Below are 27,959 nucleotides of genomic sequence, written 5' to 3'. Positions count from 1 at the left end.
CTGATCCTCGTCAGAACCAAGCAATGTGCACCTCATTATCCTTCTTTTCGTTTTTCATCACGAATCCGCGGGATTGAAACCCTAGCGAAACAAGGACGAAGAGGAGCTCCTTTCGTTTCCGCTTCAATAAGGTATCTACGCTGATACGCGCAATTTCTTAGCCATTTCTCGTGTTACTTGTTACTTCTCTCGATCGATTTGCCATGCTCTGGTTCCTGATCCTATTTGTTACTTTATTTATACAGTTGATTAGGGGATAAACTTCGTTGTCATGTATCTATGTTCTTTTCTGCTATGATCATTTTTTTCTTATGCTAGCGAGTAAAACGTCGTATTTTTTGGCTATTGATAAATTACTGCTCTGATAAATTGACCTCTCCTTTTTCTAATATACTAATAAAAAAATGTCATTGGTTTGATTTGCTTTGAGACTAACAGTAGGAAGATCCTCATTTCTTCCTTTTTCTGAGTTTGGCTTTGGCTCTTATAAGAAACTGTTACTCTTGTAAGATTTCTAATGTGCACTTAGAAAGCTGCTTGCCTTTATAATTATATACTTAGGCATGCCCAGTCTTATGTTTACTTGAGTCTAACTGACATTACCGACATTTTAAAGCACTACGTTGTTCAATTAGATATAGTTAAACTTATGTCAGTGATTTTAAGTGTGTTTAGGGCCCTCAAGGTCGTGGCCTTCACAATCTGATTGAAGTATTTAGCTAGTATAATCCTAATGTATCTATGCTAAAACTTGGACTCATAATTGTTCAGACTCATAATTGTTCAATTAATGTAGTAAAGGCTACGGTTTATTTGGGCTCTTGATATCCTGGCATCCAGTAACTGATGGTAGGAATGGGATTCTTAAAAATTGGTTTATGCACTCACGCTATAAATCGTTAATTGATTCATCCTTCCTTAATTTGTTTTGAATTTTAGAAGAACTAGATGGTGGAATTTTGAGGACAACAGTATGGCACTTTTCAGTGATAGAATGCTGAAAGAAGAAGTTTGGAAGAAAGAATTTGATAACATTGATGTTATGTGGACTATGATGACAAATCTGATCATGAATATAGCAAGATCAATTTTTGGAGTGTCTAAAGGTTGAGGTAAAACATACATGGAAAGTTGGTGGTGGTGTTAGAATGTACAAAAGACTATTAGTTTAAAGAATTCATATTTAAAAGGCTGGAAAAATTTGTAAATGAAGGCAAACTAAATATGCATATAGTAGCTAAAATGGGGGTGAAAAAGTTATAATAACATTTGTCAAATTGCAAGAGCTAGAAAAAGAAAATGCATAGACTTAAGCAATGTTGATGATTATGCAATTAAAGAAAGATGGAGAAATTAGTTTTTTTATAAACTATTTAATGAGCTTTCTACATATAATCTGGTTTTAGATACTGAAATTTTTAATAGATTTAGGAATTATATAGTTTTCATAATATTAAATCAAGTGAGTTTAAAGAAGCTTTAAAGAAAATGAAGATAAGTGGAGGTTTGGATGACATTCCTATTGAAGTTCGGAAGAGTGTAGTAGAATAATTTGGTTTACTAAGTTATTCAATAAAACTTTGAGGATTAAAAAGATTGTTGAAGGATGAAGAGAAAGTTTTTTTTAGTATATATTTATGAAACAAAGATGATATACATTGTTTTTTAATTTAAATTTAGAGGTATCAAGTTAATGAGTTAAAATGGAAAAAGTTATTGAGAGTACAATATGAGACAATCACTTTTGAAAATCAATTGGTTCATCTCAGGAAGGTGAACTATAGATGTCATTTATTTTAATAAGACTACAAAAGGAAAAATGTAGTAAAAGAATGATTTACATATAAAATATTTTTATTGATTTACACATAGCCAGAAGACAACTATTGTAGAGGTTTTGGATAAGAAAGGCATATGTAATAATTATATTGATATAATTAAAGAAGTGTATGATAATGTAGTTGTTAATATTAGAGCTACTGAGAGCGTCAAATGATTTTCAATAGTCATAGGTTTGCACTAAATGCCAACCCTAAGTCCTTGTCGTTTTTACATTAACATTAGTTGAAATGTCCTTTAATATTCAAAATAACCAAGGCCTTTGGTATCAATTATTTGCATATGAAATTATGTTAACCATTGCAATACAATTACATTAAATTCAAATCTTGAAGTGGGGAAAAGAAACTAGAGGTTGTTAGATGAATGGAATTAACACTAAGCATATGAAAATGTAGTTTTAATGACAAGAAAAGAAATTACTGTGTATTTATTATTTAGATGGATGAACATGATAGTCTTATAAATAAGAGATTAAGATATCTTGGATCTATTATTCAACAAGAAGCCAATATTGATGAAGATATTGGATAAAAATAGATCATCAAAATGGAGAGAGCTTCTAGAGTCTTGTGTGTTCGTTGTGTCCCTGGGAGTTTGAAAAGGAAGTTTTATAAGTTTATTGAAAGATGTTAGGAAGCAACACGCATAAAAAGTTAATAGTAAAGTTGTGAAAGATAAGGTGCATGTGTGGCACTAATATTTGAAAGCAATTAGGTGTAACTCTAATAGCTGAAAAATAAGAGAATATATGTTGGGATGGTATGACATATTCATAAACAACTAATAGATTCTATAGTTAGCCAATGTAATAGAAATGATTGCTTAATTTGAATATTACTATAGTCTTGCATTGTGTTAAACAGAGAGAAGATTTATGTAAGCAACCATAAATAGTTAGGCCAAACATGGCTTGATTATTTTGAAAATTTGAAAGAAAAAAAAATCGAATTGCTCTTGGGTATAACCTATTATTTTATGTACTATTCAGTTTGATCAACTTCTAATTGAGTTTTTTACTATTCAGTTTGATCAAGTTCTAATTATTTTTTTAGGTACAAGTTGATGTTAAATAATCTCTTAAGAATGTCTTCATGTGTGGCAACCAGTATACATTTTACTAATTTTGATTTAAGTAATTAATGTCTTCAAATATGTTATATTATTTGTACTCTTCTGTTCTTTTTGTGGCTCTTCCTTTTTTCCTTTGGTTTTAAATCATTGCTTCTTCGACTTGAGTTCAGATGATGGAAAAAAGCTATACATTGTCTAGGTACTGGCTTGATGAAGGATCCCTCACCCAAATCATTATCTGAAAACTTAGATGTGAAACCATCTTTTAGAAAGCCCACAAATGATGCTACTGGTAGGAAGTATCGCCGCCGCTTGCCTCTTGGTAGATCAGATTCATCTTCATCTGATGGTTAGTATTCCAACTCGAGCTACTTGTTCCAAAACTTTTTATCTTGCAGAACGTGGTCAAAAGGGCTATTACAGTTGTTTCTTTTGTGTTTTAGATGGACTTTCTTATTTTTTTAGAATATGCTAGAATGTAAACTATATCTTAGTGATTGTTTAGGGTAGATATATGCACTGTTTAAGAAGATTTAGGACAATGTCTGAAATGATTACTGGACGTCTATGAATACTTCTATCTGTCTTCTTGTAGTAACTTATTGTTATTCCTCCTTATGAAGACTCTTTGGTTGAAGAAATTCTTGGGAGTAATTATCTATTTGTTGGGTGAAGTTAAGCAATTTTTAGTGACTATAAGCAACTTTCAGTTCACCAGTCTTGTTTTCAAAACAGTAGATGTAAATTCTGTGTAGATCTTTTTATTTCCTGAGACTTCATAATAATTATAAGTCGTTTCATATCATAGAGTACCAAACTCCCAAGAATTAGTGTGATTCGTTTAGTCCTACATTGGTTATCATTCACTGCTTGCTTTTGCCATAGAAGACATTATACTGTACCAAAATTTGAGTTTGCAATTTTTTAAAATCTGTATAGATGAATGATTCTTGAATCTTAATCTTCTTAAGAGAGTTGGTTGGTTTTTGTAAAATGTGTGATATCCATGACAAGAACTCCAAAAGATAAAAATCATTGAGGTAAAATAACTAACTTGACTGACCTGTTACCAACCTTGGTTGAGTGTGTTTTTTCTCATTGATACCAAAAAAACCCCTGAACTTTCATTACAGTACCGTCTCTTTTGTGACTGTTGCAACTGGCTTGGATTTTGTTAGTTAAACTCTTAAAACATATCTCAAAAGTTGCCTCGTTGCTGCATCTACTGATTTGATGTCCTAGAAGGTTAGAATGCTATAAACATTTTACATTTGTGAGTATGATCACCTTCTTGTGTTATCACTGATAGGAAGTCCTACACGTGAGAGGAGCTGCAGTCCACTACCTTATAAGGATGATCTTGCACAGATGTCTTCTGATCAGCGGAGGAATGAAGCTGGAAGAGAGTTAGAAAGGGATTCCCATTCTACTCGAAGCAGGTCTAGTAGAGACCATGAATCCGAAAAGCACAAAGAGAAATATTCATATTCCAATCCCCATGAATTCAAAAGGCCTGATGCTTATAGCAGGCATGACAGGCAAACTGATGAGAATGATAGGAATTACCAACGGTCTTCCAGGTCCACAAGGAATGATAGATTATCTGGCAGACATGTTGAGATTTCAGAGCGCAGGAACAAGGAGGATGCAAGAGACTATGATAAAGGTTTTGAAAAAACAGACTCTCGGAGAAAGTTAAGTCGACAATATGATTCAGAGCATGACCGTTATAAGGAGAGAGACTCACATGAATACAGAAATACCTATCACAGGAACCCCCCTGTATGTAAGAATGATACTGCAAGTAACAAGGAGCACCATGCGCATGTGGACCGGAAGAGGAAATATCATGAAAGGGAAGGTGACAAACACGAGAGAAAAACTTTGTTTAGTCAACAAGAAAAAAATGTAGATGAAGCCTCTGAAAATGCAGACAAGAACAATCAAAGCCCTTCATCAAGAGAAGTCAAAGATGTTCAGCATGGTAAATGCTTTGTGGAAATATCATTATCACTTTGCCACCACATGCAGTTTCCACAAATTATCTACTAAACGTTTGACAAATAATCTGAAATTGACAATTTTGTAGATAAACTGTGGCTATCCAATTCCAGGCCTGTTGGTGAAACTGATTCTACAAACAAGAATGCTGATGGTGCTAATCTTGTTAGTTCAGCAAAATTTGCTGCTATTCAAGCTGCTGAATTGGGTAAGTTCATCTAGTTCTTATTATAATTGCTTGGAATATTGTGACAACATCAATCTTCTTGGTCATTTTAATACCCTCAAGGAGGGGAGCATCTCACACCCCTTTGCACTATCAGTTATTTTCTTATTCTTTGTGTTTAATTATTTATGATGGATGCTTATTTCTTGCTCATTACAGGGTCGGCATACCTCGTTCTGCTCTAGAATCTGTGTAAAAATTTTCAATCAAGTTGTTTGAGATTTCTTTGCGCTGATTTCATGTCAATATTTAAACAAATGAACAGAGATCTTGAGATTATCTTAGTCCAAAAACTTGTCAAACTCATTTACTGGTTATCGAAAGCTTATTCCAGTGGTGAGTGTTTTGAACTCAACTTCAAGGAGTTTGGAGTTTTATTATAATGAGTACATAGCTTTTGGTGTTGAGACCATTGTGGTAATTAGAATACAGATAATGGTTGGCTTTCATTAGTAGTGAAATTTCAATTATTTGGACCTTCGTATCGAACTTACCTTCATACATCTGCAGTGAACAAGAACCTTGTAGGTTCCGGAGGCGTTGGCTGCTTGTCCACTGACCAAAAGAAAAAGCTACTTTGGGGTAACAAAAAGAACTCTTCTCAAGAGGTATTTCATGTTTCAAGTCCATTGAGAATTTGTCGATTTAGGCTGCTATCCTAATGCTTCCCATTATACTTGCAAATGCTTCAGTCCTCCAGTAGTTGGGACCATCTGTTTTCGGACCAGGAGCGACAGGAAAAGTTCAACAGACTCATGGTAGTCTCTGACCTCCTCTTTTTGCAATTCGTCATCGGAACCTTTCTTTTTCTTATGCGACTAGTGTGTTCGATCTGTAGAACAATTTGTTGGAGAATCTTGACCATTACTAACACATTTTTTAGAGTCTGAGGTTGCCTTTTTGCCTTTTGGCTATGGCCGATTGTAGGGTGTGAAGGGCAATGCAGCTGCGGATGGCAAAGTGGAAAACAACAGAAGCCTCCAATCAAAGAAACACGAGGAGCTCGACACCGACTTGGAGAAGCAATATACAGCAGGCCTTCGTCGAAGAGATGGTCGAACCGTCGGTCTTGGGTTGTAATAAAATTACCCTCCTCTTCCTCTTTCGAGAGGACACAAACATGTGTGTGTAAGAACTTGACTGTTTGCTTGTTTGTGAAAGAAGAGCCCTGTATTGACTTTCCAAAGAGAAACTACTACTTGTGACCGAATTTTCCCATTTGTATCGACCATGGATCAAGAATTTCTAGCATTTTACAGTGAAGTGAAATTTTTCTATCAAAATTTCAGTGAAAGATAAATTCTATTGTCAAAAAATTTAAGAATCAAATGTCCTCCTAAATCTTCATGTTTAAAGGCATAATAGATAAAGAAATGTTAGCTTTTTTGTTTAGTAAGTCAAAGTCTGACTATCTGATTAATCTTTAAAGATAATCGATTATGTCTTACGAAAGTTTCTCATTGATCATTAGAGAAATCCAGAAGCACAAATAATAGTCCGCATAATAACTTAGTAGTCTCAATTGTTCAAACATGAGAGGTGATTTTTTTTGCATTCCTTGCATGGAAAGTGATGTGTGTGATTTACATCGATATTTTCAATCTTATTTTTCTGTTGTTTTTATGTTTCATGAGCATGTTTGCACTTACTCATAGCATTTTCATACTTTTAGTTCTGGAGATTACTCTTTTGTGTTAATTGTTGATAGGGCATGAAGATCTCGATTTTTTGTATATATTTGGAGACGAAAAGCCTCTATCTAGCATCTAGCACAGGCTACTCATGGTCCACACCACAATCGTGCACTATACTTGGAGGTAAGGCGCACAAACAAAGCAAAATTAAAGCATCCAAGGGCTAACACAGGTAGATCATGCCACTCAGGACACCCGTGCCAACCACTGTCTTCCCCCAGAGTTAGGGTTCAAGAGCCAATATAAGCGTCGACTCGGATACACTTTAAAGATTTGGATTCCGTTGAAGACTGAATAGCATCCAAAAATATAAAAGAACCCCCAAGGCCCCCGGTAGAGGATCATCGAATACACAAGAGTTTGTGATTGAAATCCAAGTTGAGACAATCGTCGTGCAAGAAGTGGAGACTTTGCTGCTGCCAAAAGTGATTGGAGTTCAATCGAAGATGACTTTTTATTCTTTTTTAAACTTAACTCCTATGTTTTCGTTTTGTAACTCCATGAAATAGTCTCTTTAATTCTAGAATCATGGAGTAACTTAATATTTTATTAGATAAATATATCGATCCTTATTTTATTTATGATATGTGTGTTTATCAATTAGTTTTAGTTCGTTTCACTTCATCTATCGTTTATTGCTCGATTCAACTAGTTAGTAATCTTGTTGGGATAAATTGAAAGGTGAACCCAGACCAATGTCATTGCAAATAAACATACAATCAGTTCAATAGAGAGAAAGGGTGTATTTATTAGCAACCTCAATCTCTGACCTCTAAAACCAACTTGAGAGCTCGTCAATGAGTAGCAGATAGACATCTTATGTATTAGTTGAAATCAAGTCTGGACCTTCAAAGTGATAGAAGGAGGTCAATAAGGGTCGCCTACGGAAATAGATACATCAATTGCCTTAGTATGAATCCATTCATAATTATATGTTGAGATAAAAGGATTTACATTAGCCGATATTCATCATAGTAAAATTAAACCCTTAGAATTGCCTTCCTAAATAGTTTTCACAATAATTTTCTTTTGATTACTTTTGGTTCTTCGCACCAACGCATTCGATTTCCAATTCCCTAGATAGTCTATTTTATAAGCATTTTAGTATTTAACATGCAATCTTAAGTGATCGATATGTTTTTATTACTTGATGATACATACACTTACAGTACGACACACACATAGGAATCCCAAAGTGTGCTTACCATTTCACCCTAGCTCTCGGGGGTTATAAATGTTAACTTTTTGAATTTTTTTTATCTATGTTGATAATCGGTCAGATCGAATTGAGAATGGTAGGTGGCAAATTGAGAATTGGTAGTAATAATTATTTATTAATTTTGAGTTTGGACAAATATTTTAAAACAGAGAGGTCTAAAATAAGATTATTTTTATTATCTTTTCTATACTTTTATTAAATAAAAATAGTAATAATATGTTTAAAAAAATATTTTTTATTAAATAAAAGGAACCTTAAAGTATTAAGAACCAAATCGATTAGTGTATATACATTTCGAGCTTTGACCGGACTAAATAGAAGAACCAGCTCGATCCATAGACCGCTGGCCCGAACCAAGTTCTTCGACCGGGTTCCGAACCCCTTGACCCGTTTCCAAGCCACCAAATCCCCATTCAATAGAAGGGGATCGAATAAGAACACTCCTGTTCCCTTGCTCTCGCCTTCTCCTCCCCTTCCTCCTCGCGCAGGCCCTCGCTTCCCCTTCTCCTCCGTCTCAATCTCCCCCAATCTCCGTGGCCTCCGCCATGCTCTTCTCCGCATGAGATCAATTGATGACTCAGCACAAGAGGGCCTTCTCCGGCAGCAGAAGCAGCAGCGGCGGCGGAACCACCAGGAATAGCAACCAAAGCAGCGGAGCCTCCTGCAGCGCCACCCCGGTTTCCCCAGACGGCTCTGACCCTATGAAGAAGGCCAAATCCCATCCGGTCTCAGCCTGCTCCTTGGACCAGGAGAAGAACGGCCTGCAACGCCGCTTCGGCACCGACGTGGCTCCTCGGCCTGTGGAGGAGGACGACGCGATGATCGTCGAACAGGAGGAGCTGAAGCCTGGGTCTCCAACCCGTGCTGCTACGACAGGGGTTGCTGCGAATCTATCCAGGAAGAAGGCTACACCTCTCCAGCCGCCGACTACCAAGAAGTTCGTTATTAAGTCATTCAAAAGTATGCGATTTTTTTGGGTCTATATTTAGTTTGATATCTCTTTTGGTAGGCTTTGGCTGGTTTCTTGGACTTGAATTTTAGCGTACAACCAACTATTCATCTATTGACAAAAGACTAATTCATCATGTAATTACATTGAAATTCTCCCTATCATCACTGATTCACACGCAAGCCTAGGTGGATATTGGAGATGTGAAGCCTGATTGATTCACTCTGCAACGCTGACTCTAATATCTTCAGTCGACCCTGCTAGGTAATCAGCCGACATACCAGGCTGGTCCTCTTGCAAAACTACCTATTAGGCTTTCTACCAACATGACCTGGTGCTCCTGATCCGATTTTCCAGAAACCTCAAAACAGTCTTATGTATCACATGTGAGACTGTTGTCTAATACTTTGTTTGCGTAAATCCTTGACTATTTGCTCCAAAAAAGGAAGGGTTGGGTCTGTGATATGGTACTTCTTTGTAGTGACAATGCAATGGGTTAGACCCAGGTGTTAATGTCTTGATCTTTGGTTTTGATGAAAACTAAGGGAAACTAATAGTTCCTGCTTGAGTTGTGTTTTAGGAAATACTTGTAAGAAATGGGAAATCATGTTTGGAGACTCGGACAATATCTGAAGATCATAAAGCATTGCTTCAGCCAATTAAAAGATTACGTAGTTTATATTAGATTTTGATGTAAATTAAGTACTCTTGTTACTCAAATTCCTATCCGAACCAATTACCACTAAGTTTATGGCAGGAAATTGCCACCATTGATTCTTTGTTAGTTACTTTGTGTTATTGGGTTGTCCCAAGGTTTGAAATCTCGTTTCAAGTTGAAGTTTCAGTCCCAGTGAGATGTTTCATTGTGACACAAGGTGCTGAAGACATTGACAAGGAGGGAATTTGAGAGGAGTTGTGGAAAGAAGATCAGGGAGGAGAAGAAAGAAGAGGAGAGCTGGAAAATATAACCCTAACCTTGTCATGGAAGGGACAACATCGGCGGACAGCTCGCGAAAGGGACAACATTCACCGATAGGTCATAGAAACCTTTGTTTCATTATCTTGTATTTCTTGCAAAAGGGATGGCATTCATGGATAGCCCGTGAAAGGGACTACAATTGCAAACCCATGGAAGCTTGTTTCAGGCTTCTCGCGGGAGGGATGACTTTCACAGATAGCTTGTGGAAGCCTCTATCTAATTGTCTCGGACTTCTCATGGAAGCCTACCGTGGATATACCTTATTGTGAACTGTTCATTAGTTTGGTCAAGTTAAAGATGATGTTTATATACAACTAGCGGAAGCCATTAGTGGTATGCGCCATCACAAAGCAAGTTTTGTTGTGTCGGACAATTTTTGTGTGCAGGTTGGCAAGCAGAATAAGATGTTTGGCCCGTGCCGATTGGCACAGAACAAAATTATAAACCATGAGTTGTTCCATTTAAATTTTCTTCATTCTTGAGAGTTAAAACCTAGTTGGCTTATTGTTTGACTCTAAGATCCTTCTTTGATCCTTAAGCTTTGAAGAGCATCATCATGTGATGAGGTCACTCTAGGAAAATCATGTCCTTTTATCACTAAGTTTTCAAGAGCCATCCTTCTTTGATCTTTATATTTTTTTCTTATTATCTCTACTAAATTGCTACTATCTTTTGTAATAGGCCCACATATCTCTATCTTTGTCATTCTCATTTGTCATATCAAATTATTGTAACATATTTGCTTATTTCCCAACACTGATCATAAAGTATGATGGTGTGCCATTTATATGAGTCTTGGTCCATATCAAGTAATATGGGTGAGTCTTAATATGGGTGAGTTACGTAATATGTCAATATTATACAACAGTGACAGAGGTGATACTTGGCATTTTGTTTATTTGGCTTTTCAAAGCTTAGTACGTGCATTTTGAGGTTCTATGATACAAATATATTACAACATTTAGAGAACTTATATATGCTCATAATATTATGTGTGAAACATATCCATGAGGTAAAATAAATTTATAAGTGAAATCATTTTGGAAAGAGATTATTTAATTACCTTAATGGTGCATTTGGTTCAAGTTATCATGCATAATCTTGGTTATGTGATTGCCAGGTAATCACATAATCAAGGTTATGAGTATAAACCATAACCTAATGTTGTTTGGTTCAAATCTAGGTAATGCTATAACCTAATTTAACATTACTATATTACCCTTGGTTCAATTTAATATTTGATCATTATTTTTTAGAATAAATTAAATTAATAATATTAATATTAATGATAATAATAGGTGGATAATATATATAATAAATAAATATAATTAATTTATAATTTTTAAATTTAAAATAAATATATATATATATATATTTTAATAGGATAATTTAAGTAGAGTTTGAGAAAGCCTATTTAAATTTCCTATTAAGTTAGGAGTTGATTGAATCAATTAACTAAAGTTAAAAACTAAAGTTGATTATAAAACATTGTGTCGTCCTCTGCTCCTCGACTGTCATCATTGCCTGCTCGTGCACGTCATCGCCGCCACCCGTCGTCGTCGCTTGCTCACCGTCGTCGCATCCTCGCACGTCGTCACCACTTGCTTGCGCATGCCGTTGTTGCTTGCTCGTCGTCGCCGCCTCCTCGTACGCTGTTATCGTGCCTGTTTGCTTGCTTGTGGTTGCCTGCCGTCGTAGCTCGCCGTTGTCACCTCCTCGTGCACGACAGCCTGCGGAGGGTGGGTAATTTGGGGGGAAATTTAGTATTAACCCTAGAATCGTTGAAAACCTCCAACTTCTAAGGTAATCACTTTCCGATTCATATCCCTCATTTGTTGATGTGGCGAGCATGCTTCATTACTGGGAATCGCTCATTACCTAAACCAAATTCTGTTTTTGTTGATAACCTTGGGTAGATAACCAAGGTTATTAATAATAACTTTGAACCAAACGCACCCTAAAGGATACATACATCAGTTTTGTATTCTTTGAAGACAAACTTATGATCAACACATGAACATAACCTCACATTTTTAAGTTTTAAAATGTAGTTCCTTTGAAGTTGTAACTTCAACATGGGAAAACTGTAACATTTGTGTAGGCTAATATTCAAGTAAGAGAACGAGGCCATATCATTAAGCTATAGAAAAAACAATAAACATAAACTACTATTAGCAATTACAGATTAAAGTTAGTATTGCCTTCAATTGTAACTGTATGCAACTTAAACAAGATCAATTTAAAAATCTTTTAGGTGTGAGACTTCTTATTGAAAGTCTGGTCAGATTGCAAATATCCTTCTATTGCTAGAAGACTACGACAATTTATAAAATTTCAATGTTATATCATTATTAGAGCAAATTATACAATAACAACTAAGTCTTATCTCACTAGGTGGGGTTGGCTATATAAATCCTTCTATGCCATTGGATTCTATCCCCTACTATATTATCATTTATATTTAAATAAATTTTATCTTATCTTATTATTGCTAATTAAGTCTTTTTTTGTCTTTCTCTTCTTGGTTTGATGTGCACATTTGTTATAATTTTACATCGCCTAACTGGAATATTTATTGGTCATCTACATAAATGTCCGTACCATCGTAAACGTGTCTCTCGGAGTTTTTTCTCAATAGGTGTAATCCCGACTCTCTCTAATATTTTTATTTCTTATCTTGTCCATCCTTGTATGTTCGCACATTCACCTTAACATCCTTATCTCTACAGCTCTCATCTTCTGCTCATGTGCTTGAATCATAGTCCAACATTCAACTCCATACAACATAGCAAGTCTGACCGCCGTTTTGTAAAACTTTCCTTTAAGTCTTAGAGACACTTTACGATCACAAAGAACACCTGACGCTCTCTTCCATTTCAACCATCCTATTTGTATTCTATGTATGACATTTCTCTTGATCCCTTCATCCTTTTGCAAAAATAATCTTAAATATTTAAAACTGTCAGTTACAGACAACTCGTCATGTCATATTGTAACAATTGTCTTATTACATCTAGTATTGCTAAATTTAAATTTCATATATTCTATCTTTACTCTACTAAGCCTAAAACCTTTCACTTCTAGCGTTTCCCACCAAGATTCGAACCCTATCTTTATGAGAAACATTTCAGTTAATCCATCTGAAGTTTTCACTTTTATCATTACAACCTCATACATATCCTTAATTAGTTTAATATATACTATGCTAACTCCTCTCTTTTTAAGAATTCTCTATATAATTTTCCTTAGGACTCTATCATAAATTTTTTCTAGGTTGACGAATACCATGTGTAAATCTTATTTCTGTTCCTAATACTTTTCAATTAGTTGCTTGAGAAGATGTAGAACTTTTATTGTCTGACTTTTCAAGCATAAATTCAAATTGATTTTCGGTCACCATGATTTCCTTCTTTAGTTTTTTTCTATTATTCTTTCCCAAAGTTTTATGGTATGAATCATTAGTCTAATACCCGTATAGTTTGTACAATTTTGTGTGTTTCCTTTATTCTAATAAGAGAACTAAAATACTTACTTTCCATTGATCTAACTTTTTTTTTTAATTTTCAATATGTGATTGAATAACTTTTTAAGTCATTCAATACCTTATTTTCCAAGACTCATACATTTATTGGAATATCATTTGGTTTAATTGCTTTCCATTTTGCATCTCATTTAATGCTTGCTCTACTTCTGAGGTTTGAATTATATAAGAAAAATTTAAATTTCTATACTGCCTGTTTAAATTACCTAAGTTAAGTTGGTTATCTAAATCTTCATTAAAAGTTGATAAAAATACCTCTTCCATCGCTCTTTTATTTCTTCATTATTTATTAGTTCCCTATTACATTCATCTTTAATACATCTTATTTAGATAAGATCTCTTGTCTTCATCTCTCTCGTTTTAAATATTTGTAAATGTCTCTTTCTCCTTTTTTGTATTCAATTTTCGATATAGGCGTTCAAAAGTTTTATTTTTAGCTTCATTCATTGCTTTTTTAGTCTCTTTCTTAGCTAATGTATATATTTTTAAAGTTTTTCTCGTTCTTATAAGTATATAATTCTTTATAGATTGTTCATTTTTCTTTCACTTTCTTCTGCACTTTCTCATTCCACCACTAAAATTTTTTATTTAGTCGTGCATGTTCCTTTGACTCACCGAGTACACTCTTGGTTATTTTTTTTTACTTTGATATCATTTTATCCCATATCATATTCAAGTCATCATATATTTCTCCTAATGCTTGTACTTCTATCCTCTTCTTAAATATGTTTTGTTTTCCATCCTTTAACTTTCATCCCTTAATTCTAAGAGTCGTGTATATTTTTCTTCTATTGATATTATGTTTAAATTTAACACTACTAACCTATATTGGGTAGTTAAATTTTCTCTAGGGATAACTTTGCAATTTTTAAAAATCATTCTATCATTCTTTCTAACCATAAGAAAGTCAATTTGCGATTTATTTTTTTATTTTCACTTTTGAATGTGATCAAGTGTTCTTTTCTTTTCTTAAAAAATCTATTAACTAGTATAATGTCATATGCTATCACAAAATCCAATATAATTTTCCTTTTTTCATTTCTTGTTTAAACCTATAACCCCCATGCACTCTATCATATTTCTCATTTTTAACTCCTACATGCTCATTTATATCTCCTCCTATTAAAATCATTTCGGTTCGTCCCAAAATCTAGGTTTGGAGCAAATTATAAAGGGTAAATATTTTTAAGGGAGTTGAGAGTATGATTAATTAAAAAATCAGGAGATTATATTATAGGAATGTATAAATTGATTGATATAGAAATGTCAGCCAACACCATATGTAAATTAGAGAGTTGAAGAGAAGAGAATAATCACAAAACTATCACATTGTAGTTGTGGTTCTTACCCCTTTTAATTTGAGAGCTTTTCTGAGTGGTGTTGTAGTTTTCACATTCTCATATCAAGGCATTTGAAGATACCTAAATAGTTGAGGTCAGGGATTGAAATTTCGAGCCGTATCGCGTAATACCGACGAAAATTTTCATTTCGCCGACGGACCGGCACCGGCACAACGGTTCCAGCCGGGAGACGCCTTCGGAGGCATCATGCATCCTCGGCGACGCCTCCGGAGGCATCGCCTGGGCCCGACATCGCCATCAGAGGCGCTGCCCCGGCCCGGCGACGCCTCCGCGCACGGGCCAAGCGCAACTGGAAGCGCACGTAGTCGCGATTTTGAGTTTTTTTTTGGGGGATTTTAACTTAGGATTTAATTGAGATTTTAATAATCAATTCCTAGCTATAGTTGAAGATAATTTAAATAGACTTTATTAAAATCTATAAAATTATCTTATTATTTTTTAAAAATATTTTATTTGTTATTTTTAAATATTTAGATTAAATTTTTTATTTTAGTTAATATATTTTATATTTTAAAAATATCGAAATTATACCGGCACGGTATGATATGGTACCGAAACTGTATTATTCCGGTCCGAGATCGAAACCTCGGCACGGCTCGATATTTTAAACTTTGGTTGAGGTGTTGTTTATCCTTTGCTAAAGTCATTGTTTTTCTCTCTTAAGAAAGACTTAACCCTGGCAATTGGTGATGCAATTGAAGAAACAGGAATACGAGAAATATATGTCATTTATCAACCGTCAACTTCTCTTAGAGACTGGTATATTATATAAGAAATTACCTATTCTCTGAATAATGGCCAAAACCCCTTTGCTGTCAAGTGTCAGCCATATTACTGTGGTACTAGTGGTGGATGCCTTTGTCAATTTTTATTATTTATACTGATTTAGAATGTTCTCAATAAAAGCTCTTAACGCCTATTATTCTCAGAACAGTGCTTTGCTATCATTTGCATTTTCATGTGTGTCAGTCAAACCCTCACTTCCCCCTAACTTTGAGGAGGATACATGGGCAACATTGAAGTCAGCTATTACTGCTATATTTTTGAAGAGACCAGATCCCTGTGACTGTGAAAAGCTCTATCAGGTGGGTTTCCTGATTATTTTGTATGGTTTTCTGCATACAGTTATAATTTCCTTTTTCCGATGGAATGGCATGTGATTTATTTCTGTTGTCTGTATAGGCTGTCAGCAATCTTTGCTTGCATAAGATGGGAGGGAGCCTTTACCAACGAATACAGGAGGAATGTGAAATGCACATTTCTATGGCTTTGTCATCATTGGTTGGCCAGAGTCCTGATTTGGTGGTATTTTTGTCACTGGTGGAGAAATGCTGGCAGGACTTCTGTAACCAGATGTTGACCATTCGTGGCATTGCTTTAGTACTTGATAGAACATATGTTATGCAAAATCCAAACGTCTGCTCATTGTGGGACATGGGTTTGCAGCTGTTCAGGAAGCACCTCACCTCATCTCAGGAGGTAGAGCACAAAGTTGTCACAGGACTTCTGAGGTTAATTGAAAAGGAGAGGTGCGTTAAGAAAATTCATTTTTCACTTTCTTAGATTTGCCAAAAAATTACCTTGATTTTTGATCCAAAATAGCAAAGGGTTCTTGCATTGCCATGTGCCAGTGCGGGTAAAGAAGTGAGTCCATGATTCTAGGACTAATTAGCAAGTTGAACTAATTCTGAATTTGCAAAATATTCAATAATAAGAAAAGAATTGAGGGAATAGTTAAGAATTGATGGCCATAAAATTTTGGGAAGAATTGTTAATATCTTAGTTCTCTTATTTAACAAAGATATATTGATGAAGATATCATTACTAGGATAGAGAGTAGAGTGAGTGATTGAATTGGAGAAGAGATTTAGGAGTCTAGGTAATTGTTCTGTGCTTCTTAGGCTGAAAGACTATCAATAGTTTGAACAGTTAGAGGGAGAATTAGTTAGAGTAGAAGATATGAGAGAAATAGAAGGAAAGCAAAGAAAATTGTAGTTTATCGAATAGTGATTTAGTTGATTTGATTATTACTAGTGATATAAGCTTCGATAGAGCGAGATTTTAATGAAGGGATAAGGACCTTGTAGTTGTCCCAAATAGTTGAGACAAACATGACTTGATGCTGATGATGATCATATAACTCTATCAAGAAACAATAACAACCAAGTCTTATCCCACTAAGTGAGATCGGCTACATAGATCATCTTACGCTATTAGACTCTGCTCTTTTCTATATCATCATCTATATTTAAATAAATTTTATTCTGTTTTATCATTGCTAACCAAATCTTCTTTGGTCTTACTCATTTAATACGTGTATTTGTTATAGTTTTATATTGTCTAACTGAAATATTTATTGGTCGTCTAAGTATATATTCGTACAATTTTAAATGCGTCTCTCAGAGTTTTTCCTTAATAGGTGAACTCTATCAAGAAACTAGTAACAAAAAAGAAAAAGCAACTAAGTAACCATTAATTCATGACATCTAACTGTAATGCAACAGTGCTATCATAATTGTAATACATGAATCGTAATAACTAACACAGTTAGCACTCTAAGCTCATCCATTCATGTATTGCCACACAACACATGCACAAAAGTGAAGGTGCTCTGAGAACAAATGGATTGTTGAAACAATCAATCACCAAAAGCATGAAGATATATCATGACTTTTACAAGGACTCTGTACCTTCGCATGGGTTAATGACTCTCTCACCTTAACATCTATTCTCCAACAAGAGTTGTTCACAAGCCTGAATTAGCCTTTGCTAATCCTCTAGACTAATATACTTCAAGGTGCTATCCAAATTCCCTCTTATGCTTGTCTATTCCTTTTCTTCCTCTCTTTGTTTGTGTTCACTGATCTCGATTAGTTGACCAATCGGTGGACCGTGGTGTCAACCAACCTGTGTGATAAGATCGTTGAACTATATACTTCAATTGTTTCTTCTTTGTCCATCTCGAGAGACCTTGTAAATACTCTCCTCTCATCTATAAGCCCTCTTTCTCATCATGTTTACCTCTCAGATTCTTAAAAAAGTATCTAAATAATGAGTTGGAACAAAAATCAACTATTACAATGCTTGAATCACTAAGAAATCAAAAGAAGGATCAGATCCTATTTCACAAGAATCCTCTCTGGAGATTCTTTGTTGCTGCAAAGAATCCACTTGAAGCATCTTCAATTGCTAGAGAAGAAACCTGCCCTCTCTGTCTCTCTTGGTTGTCTCAAGGAGATGATCGCAAATACTATCCCTTATTAAGTTTAACAGGTTGTGTGCAATCTAGACAAAAACCAAAACCTAGTCCATCCTCTCTTAATAAACATTTAGGTTTTAACAAATACACTCTTGAACTTCTCAAAAGACCACCTAGAAGTTTACCAAGTCCCTCGTACTTAAATTCAAATAAAACAAATAAAATGCAAAACTGAAAAAAGTATTGGATACGATGGTTACCTCATTAATCTTCATTTTAGATATAATAGGGGAACAATTTGGCATACGTGATATTTGATTTGTAGAGAAATTGTAGTTTAAGTTAAGCAACTAATTCACTTTTAGCGGTATAAGGCGACAGTTTTTGTAAATTGAAAACTAGGAGACTCGAAATTGCTCCTAGTCCAGTCCTTGCAAATGGCAAGAATTCATTTGTGAGCTTAGTGAATTTTATTAAGCTACAGTGTACTGATTGATAAGCCTAATTAATTGGTCCACTGCCTGCCTTGCATTGAAAATCCTTGTACATTTACGTTTTCAGCAACTTCTAAGGGTGAAAACTAGCTGACTTGACCTGATTGGAACATTTGTTTATTCCAAGATGGGGTCTGTACTTCAATCCTTAAACTTATGATCTAGGTATTTTTAAAGAAAACCAAACCCAGAATTTAATTATAGTTAATATATAATCCAAAAAGTTTAAAAACAAAAGGAGCTACAATTCTTGGCCCAAACCATAGTTTGAAAGTGAAACTCATTGTTTAGTTAAATTACTGAGACCTAATACCAATTGGCATGGGTAATTTATCTTGTGCTGCCTATGCAGAGGTATACCACACTGTACCAACATTTGGCACATGTTGACGCACATTGATAATAAAATCCAACTAATGATATCAATGTTTGTCATATTTCTGTAATTTGTTTTTCCAAAATGTTAAATCAACTGATTATCAAATTGCTAGACTTATTCTTGAAAGGAGTACAAACCTTTTGAATGTATCTTGGAATGCATTGAAGTAAAAATGAGTAAAATTCATTTGTAATTCAACCATCTAATCAATAATCTTATATTTTGAAGAAAATAATTTAAGTAGAAGGGAATTAAATGAGTAATGCTCATTTAAATTTATCTTGACACACTTTGACACATGTTGAGTGATGAACATAGAAATGGTATGACATAGACTAATCTTAATTCAAGTATCTAATTGCTATAGTTTTTTAAAAATTATTTTAAAAGCAAAATAAACTGAGAATTAACAGAGTAAAACCCATCTAAACTTATCTTGGCTGTTTTTGATCCATGCTGAGTGTTGGTACGATATGGTACGGTACCAAAATAATACAATTCTAGCTGGGGAACTAAATTCTGACATATAATAATACAATAAAACTTAGCCTAAACCAGCCTACCTATGTTTGTAAGAATGTAAACTTGAAGTTAGAGATTATCCTAAAGAAAAAAGTCGCAAGACCTGACTTTAAAAGTTGCAAAATCTTCCTTTTGAGCCAGTTTATTCTCAAATTAGTGTTGAGTCTCACATCTCAGTTATTACTTTCAACAACATGAATCATAATTGCACCAAATAGTAACTTTAAAATATATTCTTGCACTCAGGCCAAATTACAAAGTTACAGAATTTGTGGAATTTGAAAAGCCTCGACTTCAAAATCACTAATCTTAAAATCCATTGTAGTTTGAATCCATATCCAAATGCGGAGTTTAATCGTGTTCTATTTTGTTATTCTTGTTTCTTTTTAAGTTATTGCTGGTATTTCTTGTTATCCATGCCTTGTACCATCATCCATCAAAGCCTTCAATTTATCACAATTTTAAACATATAGAAATTATATTTAGTCTCACATTTACTCTAGTGCCCTTAAAATTCATACTCTCCTGACTCTGATTTAACTCAGATTCAGCCAACTTTCACTCCTCAGAATTACAAATTTCTTTTGTAACTCCAAGGCTTTTGTCTCAGCATTATGAGGTACTAGTATTTGTGAAACTCGTTATTGAATTGTTTTTGTTGATTAACAAGTTTTGGGCATGAGAATCGAACATAGAATTAAAGTGTGGATAGTTTAAACTATTATTCTATTTATATCTATTTCAGTTACTTCCAATTTTTTCTCTTGCCATTTTTTAAAGTAATCACATGAGTTAGACTAACACATCATATCATTTGATTGATTATTTTATTTTCTACATTAACTGTGATGTAAGTCAATATAAACAATTAAAGGTCATCCATGTTAGTGATCAGTTACATTAATTACTTCATGTTTGACAATTGAGACCAAGTACTATAGTTTATTTTTAATCCGATACATTATAATGATTTCTTTATTTCGGAAGCATTGTTATGCAACCGCTCTCTGATGCTAGGATAAGTATTTAGTAAATCAAACATAAACATAGAAGGTCCTATGTTTGAACTCCAACATGTCTCACTAATAATTCCCTAGTTAAATTGAGTTAGTTCCACATATTGAGTTGGGCCTCTACTTCTAGTCTAGTTATCCATATAAAATATTAAAGGAACTGTTGGGCCTCCACTTTAGCTAGCAAAAGTTGTTGGATTCAACAGCATAATCTGGGCTGGGCAGCCTGCATAGCTAACAACAGTATACAAACATGGAGTTTTTTAGTTTCTAATGAACTTACTTGAGTTGATTGTCTAAGAATGGACTTAAATCAACAAAATTACTGTTTATGGGCAGCACAACTGATATCAAACAAGGCTTGTTTCTGATGGTCATAGAGCACTCTTTTACTTCAACTAAGTGGATGTTTCTTCAGTGTCTTTATTGTCATTTGAAAGTATTTTTTTCTTTGGCAGGCAAGGTGAAGCTATTGGTAGGACTATCCTGAGTCATCTTTTGAAGATGTTTACTGCACTAGGAATTTACACAGATAGCTTTGAGAAACCCTTTCTTCAAGGCACTTCTGAATTTTATGCATCTGAAGGTGTCAAATATATGCAACAGTCAGATGTTCCAGATTATTTGAAACATGTTGATGTGAGATCCTTCCTGCCATTATTCTTCCTGTCTAATTTATCTAGTTAGTTTGAACGTCTGATTTGCTTACTATGTTCTTAATCCCTCTCTGTTACAAAATTAAAGTTGAGGTTACATGAGGAGCATGAAAGATGTTTGTTATACTTGGATGCTACTACGAGGAAGCCCCTTGTAGCAACTGCAGAAAAGCAACTTCTTGAACGTCATACTTCTGCAATTCTTGAGAAGGTGACTTGGTTCATGCCTTCTGGTCTGTTGAATATCACAAAGTTATCTTTCCTATCTCATTTTGTTATAATCTCATCGTCTAGGGATTCACGTTGCTTATGGAAGCAAACCGTATTGATGACCTTCAGAGAATGTATACACTATTTCAGAGGGTTAATGCTCTCGAGTTAATAAAACAAGCTCTTAGCTCATATATTCGTGGTACTGGCCAAGCTATTATCATGGATGAAGAGAAAGACAAAGATCTTGTTTCCTACCTCTTAGAGTTTAAAGCGTCTCTAGACAAGATACTGGAAGAAAGTTTCTTCAAAAACGAAGTCTTCTCTAATACCATAAAGGATTCATTCGAGCATCTGATTAATCTTCGTCAGGTAAACCTGCTACACATGATGTCTTGATTGAAATGCCTAGATGTTTTATCCTGCTCAGATTATGTCTTAAATGCCTAAAAAAATTGGTGATATTTGCATACTCCTTGACCTAGTGATTGTTAGAGTCAACATTAAAGACCTAAAAATGGCTGTGGATGTGAAATATATTGAGTTGCTTTCTCTCTTCAGATGATTTTCTTTCTTCATTGTTCATCAGTTCCTTTTTTTCTCAGCATAGTATTGTGGTTTTCTGAAGCAACACTTCGTTTAGAGCTAGACGCCTTTCATAGTTAACAGGGTCGACCAACTCTTGTAGCTTATAATCTAATGTATGTAACAAGAGGAAAGAGAACTGTGCAGCAATACAATTTTAACCATTTTTTTGTACCATTACACATATATTTGATGCCAGTTTCTTGTATTCTTGTCCATGAAATATTCAGTGAGTATTATCAAGTTTTGACAAATTTGAGTAGCTAAATAGAGCAGGTTTGCTTTGCATTCTAGAGTTTAAGAAAGACCATGTTAAAGTGATGCGGAGGTCTTTTGTATCATACAGAATGTGTGTTGTTTCTAGGTCCAAGATTAGAAAAGCTATGTTCAAAGTTTACAGTGTTAGTAAATCTTCCTACAATTTGTTTATTTTATGTTAGAAAAGTAATTTAGTCAACCAGAATCTATTTAGTTCTTTACCTGCTTCATCTGGTGGACTTTGTACTACAAAAATTCCTAAAGTAATATCTTTATGGTTTTAATAGTCTATTGATGTCATCAAATCTGAATATGGGCAATATATTGTTGTAGAGTGGACCATTGTTTTTATATATATTATAATAACTGAATGAAAGTATTGGCAACGTAATGACAGTATGTTCTGCCTCTCCCTTTTCTTCCTTCTAATAATGGTTCCATATATGACTGTCAATACACCTTAGCAACTGCTGTGAGCTTTGTAAGATCTGCTCATGCAGAATTTTTACAGGAGAAATCTATCAGTGACCAGATTTTGGGGAAAATGTGAGAATATAGGGGAGTAGTGTAAAACAAAAAAAAAAATAGAAAAAATCAACTAAAGGAGACATGGTTTTTATTTAGACCTCTTCTTTTCCATTTGTATCTGAATACATAATCAAGTAAATTATTTAAATCTGTTACACTCTAGATAAGATTAATTTAGGGCAATTCCCCTAAAATGGCCCCTAATGTTGATTGTTGTCATGCTAAGGCTTCTATTCATTTAATTACCTTATGTGGCCTCTTTTTCTCAAAATACGCTATGTCCCTCTTAAAAATTTAAAAAGTTAAAAAAAAAGGAGGAGGGAGGGGGGGGGGGGGGGGGGGGGGGGGGGGGGGGGGGGGGGGGGGGGGGAATTAAAGAATTTAGTCGAGTGCTAAAAAAAAAAATCTTTAAAAAGCTATTTAGGGTTACGGTGATGGTAGCGAATTTATTGAAGATTATAATTATATGCTTAGATAAAATTATATCCTATGAAGAATCATTACTTTGAAGTTTTCCATGTGAATAATCTATGGAACAGTGATGTATTATTATTATTATTTTGTTTTTATATAGATCTATTAAGTTGAATATATTCGATAATATCTGTAATTGTAAACATTTCTTTTATATGTTTAGCTTATGTTAAAAATGTTGAAATATTATATAGATGTGAACGTAAACATTTTATATACTTTTATCAAAAGATTGAATTTTACTTTTTATTATGAAACCTATTAATCGCTAGGTAGTGAATTGATCATATGCATTTTGCATATGCCTTTTAGAACCTTCACCATTTGTTTAGATTGTCGATTGTGTTCCATTTAATCTTCGGTGTCATAAAACAGAATAGGCCAGCTGAATTGATTGCCAAGTTTGTGGATGAGAAGCTCCGTGCTGGCAACAAGGGTACATCTGAAGAAGAGTTGGAGGGTATACTCGACAAAGTTTTGGTGTTATTCAGATTTATACAAGTAAGTTTTGCATACTTGGTTCATGTTAGTGATATGTTCTATTCGCAAATATTTGAATAAGCTCAGTAGTATTGTTTTTTTTCATGTGTTGATTCAGGGGAAAGATGTATTTGAGGCATTTTACAAGAAAGATCTTGCAAAAAGATTATTGTTGGGAAAGAGTGCATCAATTGATGCTGAGAAGTCAATGATCACAAAAGTAATTAAAAGTATTCCTAAAGATTGTTGCATGAATTCATCTGAAGATTTATATTTATGCAATTTCTCTAAGATGCAATTTCTTGCCTTTTCAGCTGAAAACCGAGTGTGGCAGCCAATTTACAAATAAACTCGAGGGAATGTTTAAGGTACCATAATTGTTGAATGGATTTACTGTTTGAACTTTGCTATAGATCTATCATCTATTATTGTCAAGGGCAATACTTGTGCTATTTTTCATGGTGATTGAATGACTTCTACATTTTTAGTAACTTTAATACTGGGGCCATGCTTTATTTATCTTCCTCGACCATAGGAATAACAAGTGCTAGTATGATACGAAGCTATGTGTTGTAAATGTCCAATTGCCTTTAGCATCATAGAATTCTACAGCACTATCCAAGTTGTATGATAAGTACATGTGCCATCTGTTCAGATCTATTCGTAGAATTTGTTTTCCTTCCAATTTTTTAATAAGCAGTAAGGTTCCTTTTAAATTTATTTTGTATGGCAACTCCTGGAAAGGCCCACCATCTTAGATTTATTTCTGCTCACTCTAGTTTTATTCTGTTTTTTTAATGAAAAATATAAAAATTGGGTAAACATATTTTTCATGCCATCATCGTTATTGCAGTTCTAAATTAAACTTCTTGTCACACGTGAGGCTGTCAAGAAAGTTGCTAATGGAATTCCATTCATTGGTTTTTGACTTTGCAAGTAATTGTTTCACACTGATAATTACACAGGACATTGGGTTATCTAAAGAAATAAATGACTCCTTTAAACAATCATCCCAAGCTAGGACAAAGCTTCCAACTGGTATTGAAATGAGTGTTCATGTCCTGACAACCGGGTGTGTGTTGCTCATTTAATTAATTGTCTATCAAATTATCTAGGTTTTAGAATTTATGTGTTGTGAGTTGGACTAGCCAGCTCTGTTTAACAGACTTTTCCTCCTGGTTCCTCCAGATATTGGCCCACATATCCGCCTATGGATATTCGGCTTCCTCATGAGCTGAATGTCTATCAGGTATGGTTGTGACAACTACAAATTTTATTTAACTTATTCCTAAAGTATGAAACATTTTAATTTCTATTTACATCGTAGGACATATTTAAAGAGTTCTATTTGAGTAAGTACCATGGGAGGCGTTTAATGTGGCAGAATTCATTAGGCCATTGTGTTCTGAAAGCAGAATTTCCAAAAGGGAAAAAAGAATTGTCAGTGTCATTGTTCCAGGTAAGTCTGATTTTTTACTACTTTCAGTGCTGATTTAAGTACCTGTATTATTATTATTCTTTTTGAATTCTCGTGTTTCCAGGCAGTTGTTCTCATGCTTTTCAATGACACTCAAAAGCTGAATTTTCAAGACATTAAAGATGCTACAGGCATTGAAGATAAAGAGTTGAGGAGGACTTTACAATCATTAGCATGTGGCAAATTTCGAGTGCTACAGAAGGTAATCTATCCTCATGTCGCTGTTGAATGTTTATCTTTTTATTCAAAATACTCTTATTTTCTGCAGTCCCCCAAAGGAAGAGAGATTGAAGATGAGGATTCTTTTGTGTTCAATGAAGAATTTAACGCTCCATTATATCGTATAAAGGTAAAAGTTTTCTCAGTGAGATTACACAAATTTTTGGATTCAAGTGGTTGAGCTAAGACATTCTCTTTCCAGGTAAATGCAATCCAAATGAAAGAGACTGTGGAGGAGAATACAAGCACCACCGAAAGAGTATTCCAAGATCGTCAGTATCAGGTATATTTTATATGCAAATCATCTATCCATGTAACTTTGGCTAAGCAAATGATATGTGATAATATCATCCATGAAAGAAGAAGTTGTTAAATAATATATCGTATTTATGTATGCTTGATAAAAATGCTCATTACTTGAAGCAAAAGTGCATTTATGCTGCTTCTTGGAGTGATCTCAATGAATTTCAACATGTTAATCAACATCAAGTTGGGAGAGATGCATATTACTATAGAAGGCATACAATATATGTGTATGTGGATCGCCAATTTCATGTCTGGTCCATTTGTTGTGAGTTGTGTTCCACAAACTGAACATAATTTCAATATATATTTTTAAAAGTAACAGTTGGCTCAGCACTCATGCTGTTCATTTGAGAATACATTAGTGCTTTGGGTATATGACTTGAGTCTTTCTGGCTGTGGCATGACAAACTGTTCATTCAGAGAATTTAATCATAGGCGTGCTGCACAATATTGCACACTCAACCCCTATTTTCTTTCTCCGCATCTGAATTCTATGGTCGTGTTGCAAATAAGATTAGCCCATTTCAAAAATTATCCAAATCCAATTAATTTGTTTATAGTCTAAAAGACCAGAGCTTTACTGGTGCAAAAGGCATGGGAGGTATTGGAAGTTTTCAGTGTAACTTTCTGCAAAAATTTCTAATCTACAAGAATTCTTTGTACTGGCTGAAAGGTCCTTCGCATGGCATATGGAACCTGAGCTCCATCTTCCATTGGTGAACCTTTCAGTTTTGTGATTAATTTGGACAAAGTTGTATTGTATCCTTTTTGTTTCATATACTTGTTAGTTGGTAGGAGATTTCTGAAGCTATATCTACTTGTCCTTGCAATCTACTCTTTGCATTACAAGCTTCGGTTTCTGTTCGCAGGTTGATGCAGCTATTGTTCGTGTTATGAAGACAAGGAAAGTACTTAGTCACACACTGCTAATTACCGAACTCTTTCAGCAGGTAACTGACTGACTCTCCCTCGTTCTTTTCTTTTTCCACCTATTATTCTGATCACTCTGTTGCGTTGTTCTTATAGCTTAAGTTTCCGATAAAGCCTGCGGACTTGAAGAAGAGGATAGAGAGCCTTATCGACAGGGAATACTTGGAGAGGGACAAGAACAACCCCCAGATTTACAACTACTTGGCATGAACAATCTTATAATCATATCGTAATCTGGTCTGTGTCGACGTTCAGTCAAGCCCCTTCCTATACGAACCTTGTACAGCGAACTGTAGTCTTATTTTCTGGTATAACTGTGAAAATTTTCCCATTTACAGAGTATCACATCGCTTCTCATTTTGAACCAAATTCTTGTGAACTATGAACTAGATCTGTTTACCGTTGCCGAAATTCTATAGCCATACATGGAGCCGCGATGAAGTTTAGTACTTGAATGTTTGTTGTACATTGTAAATCATAACTAGACTGTTCAGTAAATAATGCTTGAACTAATCTTGCATTCGTTCTTGATTTCTCAGCTTCAGCAAGAACTAATACAGTTGCAGCAGGCGCAATGAGCTGAAATCTGATCTCGATTCTACTGCAGAAGCCTGGCGAGGAAATCTGGATCTAAACTTTTCTATCACCTCAAACAACATCAAGGTGCCATGCTCAAACACTATACCTAAGCCTGGTGAGTTAATCTGGATCTGAACTTGTCGACAAGTACTTCAAACAATAGCATGAGCTCAAACACTGTTCAGCATAGATGAATTCTACCGGAGATAGCCACACATTCCCCTGAGGATAATATTTTAAAAGGATACCTTAAATATGTCTATTTGAGGATCATTTCTAAGACATTGATTCTAAGTGAGCTAGCTCAACAACAACCATGGCCGGGCGACAAGATTCTAATCATTCATTTCTATGAATTTTGAAGTTAGTATGTGGGAAGGAAAATGGTGTTAAGTTTTATATATTTTTTAATGTTTTAAAAATTAATATTTCCTTAAAATGGTACTTTTGAAGGTTTAAGTTTTAGGTTAGTAAAGATAAATTTGCCTATAATCTAATTAGTAAAATTCACTAATCTTTTTAATAAATAAGTTGAACTTATCTAGCAACTTAATATCATTTTTACTTTAAAAAAATGATAATCCCAGTTAGTCGCATTGACTCAATCCCTGAGGTGACTGGTTCGGTCCCATGAAAGTTTTCTACCGGCCATCAGGGTAAATCGGGAAGCGCACGCAGCGGCCAACCCAGATGCCCAACATCCTTTTGATTGCGATTTTTAAGGAAAATTTCTGTAAATACGTCGTAGTGATAACCTGGATTTCTAC

At 34.6% G+C, this 27,959-nt stretch overlaps 2 protein-coding genes across 2 annotated transcripts; both read left to right on the top strand.

Annotated features, from left to right (window-relative positions):
• The first annotated feature begins 9 nt into the window (after positions 1 to 9).
• On the top strand, positions 10 to 6,333 carry LOC141824735 (uncharacterized). The gene is made up of 7 exons (XM_074712062.1): positions 10 to 131; positions 3,113 to 3,262; positions 4,223 to 4,897; positions 5,003 to 5,122; positions 5,651 to 5,748; positions 5,833 to 5,898; positions 6,068 to 6,333. Exons 2-7 carry the CDS (start codon positions 3,124 to 3,126, stop codon positions 6,218 to 6,220), a joined length of 1,251 nt encoding a protein of 416 aa, XP_074568163.1. The 5' UTR covers positions 10 to 131; positions 3,113 to 3,123; the 3' UTR covers positions 6,221 to 6,333.
• A 2,183-nt stretch (positions 6,334 to 8,516) lies between these two features.
• LOC141824683 (cullin-4-like) lies at positions 8,517 to 27,126 on the top strand. Its single transcript, XM_074712013.1, has 17 exons — positions 8,517 to 9,013; positions 15,853 to 15,968; positions 16,066 to 16,412; positions 20,949 to 21,129; positions 21,235 to 21,357; positions 21,441 to 21,728; positions 23,577 to 23,702; positions 23,800 to 23,901; positions 23,996 to 24,049; positions 24,647 to 24,753; positions 24,870 to 24,930; positions 25,009 to 25,140; positions 25,223 to 25,360; positions 25,427 to 25,507; positions 25,580 to 25,660; positions 26,553 to 26,633; positions 26,710 to 27,126. The coding sequence occupies exons 1-17, from the start codon at positions 8,626 to 8,628 to the stop codon at positions 26,821 to 26,823; spliced, it is 2,520 nt and encodes an 839-aa protein (XP_074568114.1). The 5' UTR covers positions 8,517 to 8,625; the 3' UTR covers positions 26,824 to 27,126.
• Positions 27,127 to 27,959: the final 833 nt, after the last annotated feature.

The sequence above is a fragment of the Curcuma longa genome, chromosome 3, assembly GCF_044706935.1.
Source record: "Curcuma longa cultivar G26 ecotype Majalengka, Jawa Barat chromosome 3, ITB_CL_G26_1.1, whole genome shotgun sequence".
Taxonomy (NCBI): Eukaryota; Viridiplantae; Streptophyta; class Magnoliopsida; order Zingiberales; family Zingiberaceae; genus Curcuma; species Curcuma longa.
This window is presented reverse-complemented; position numbering and strand designations above follow the sequence as displayed.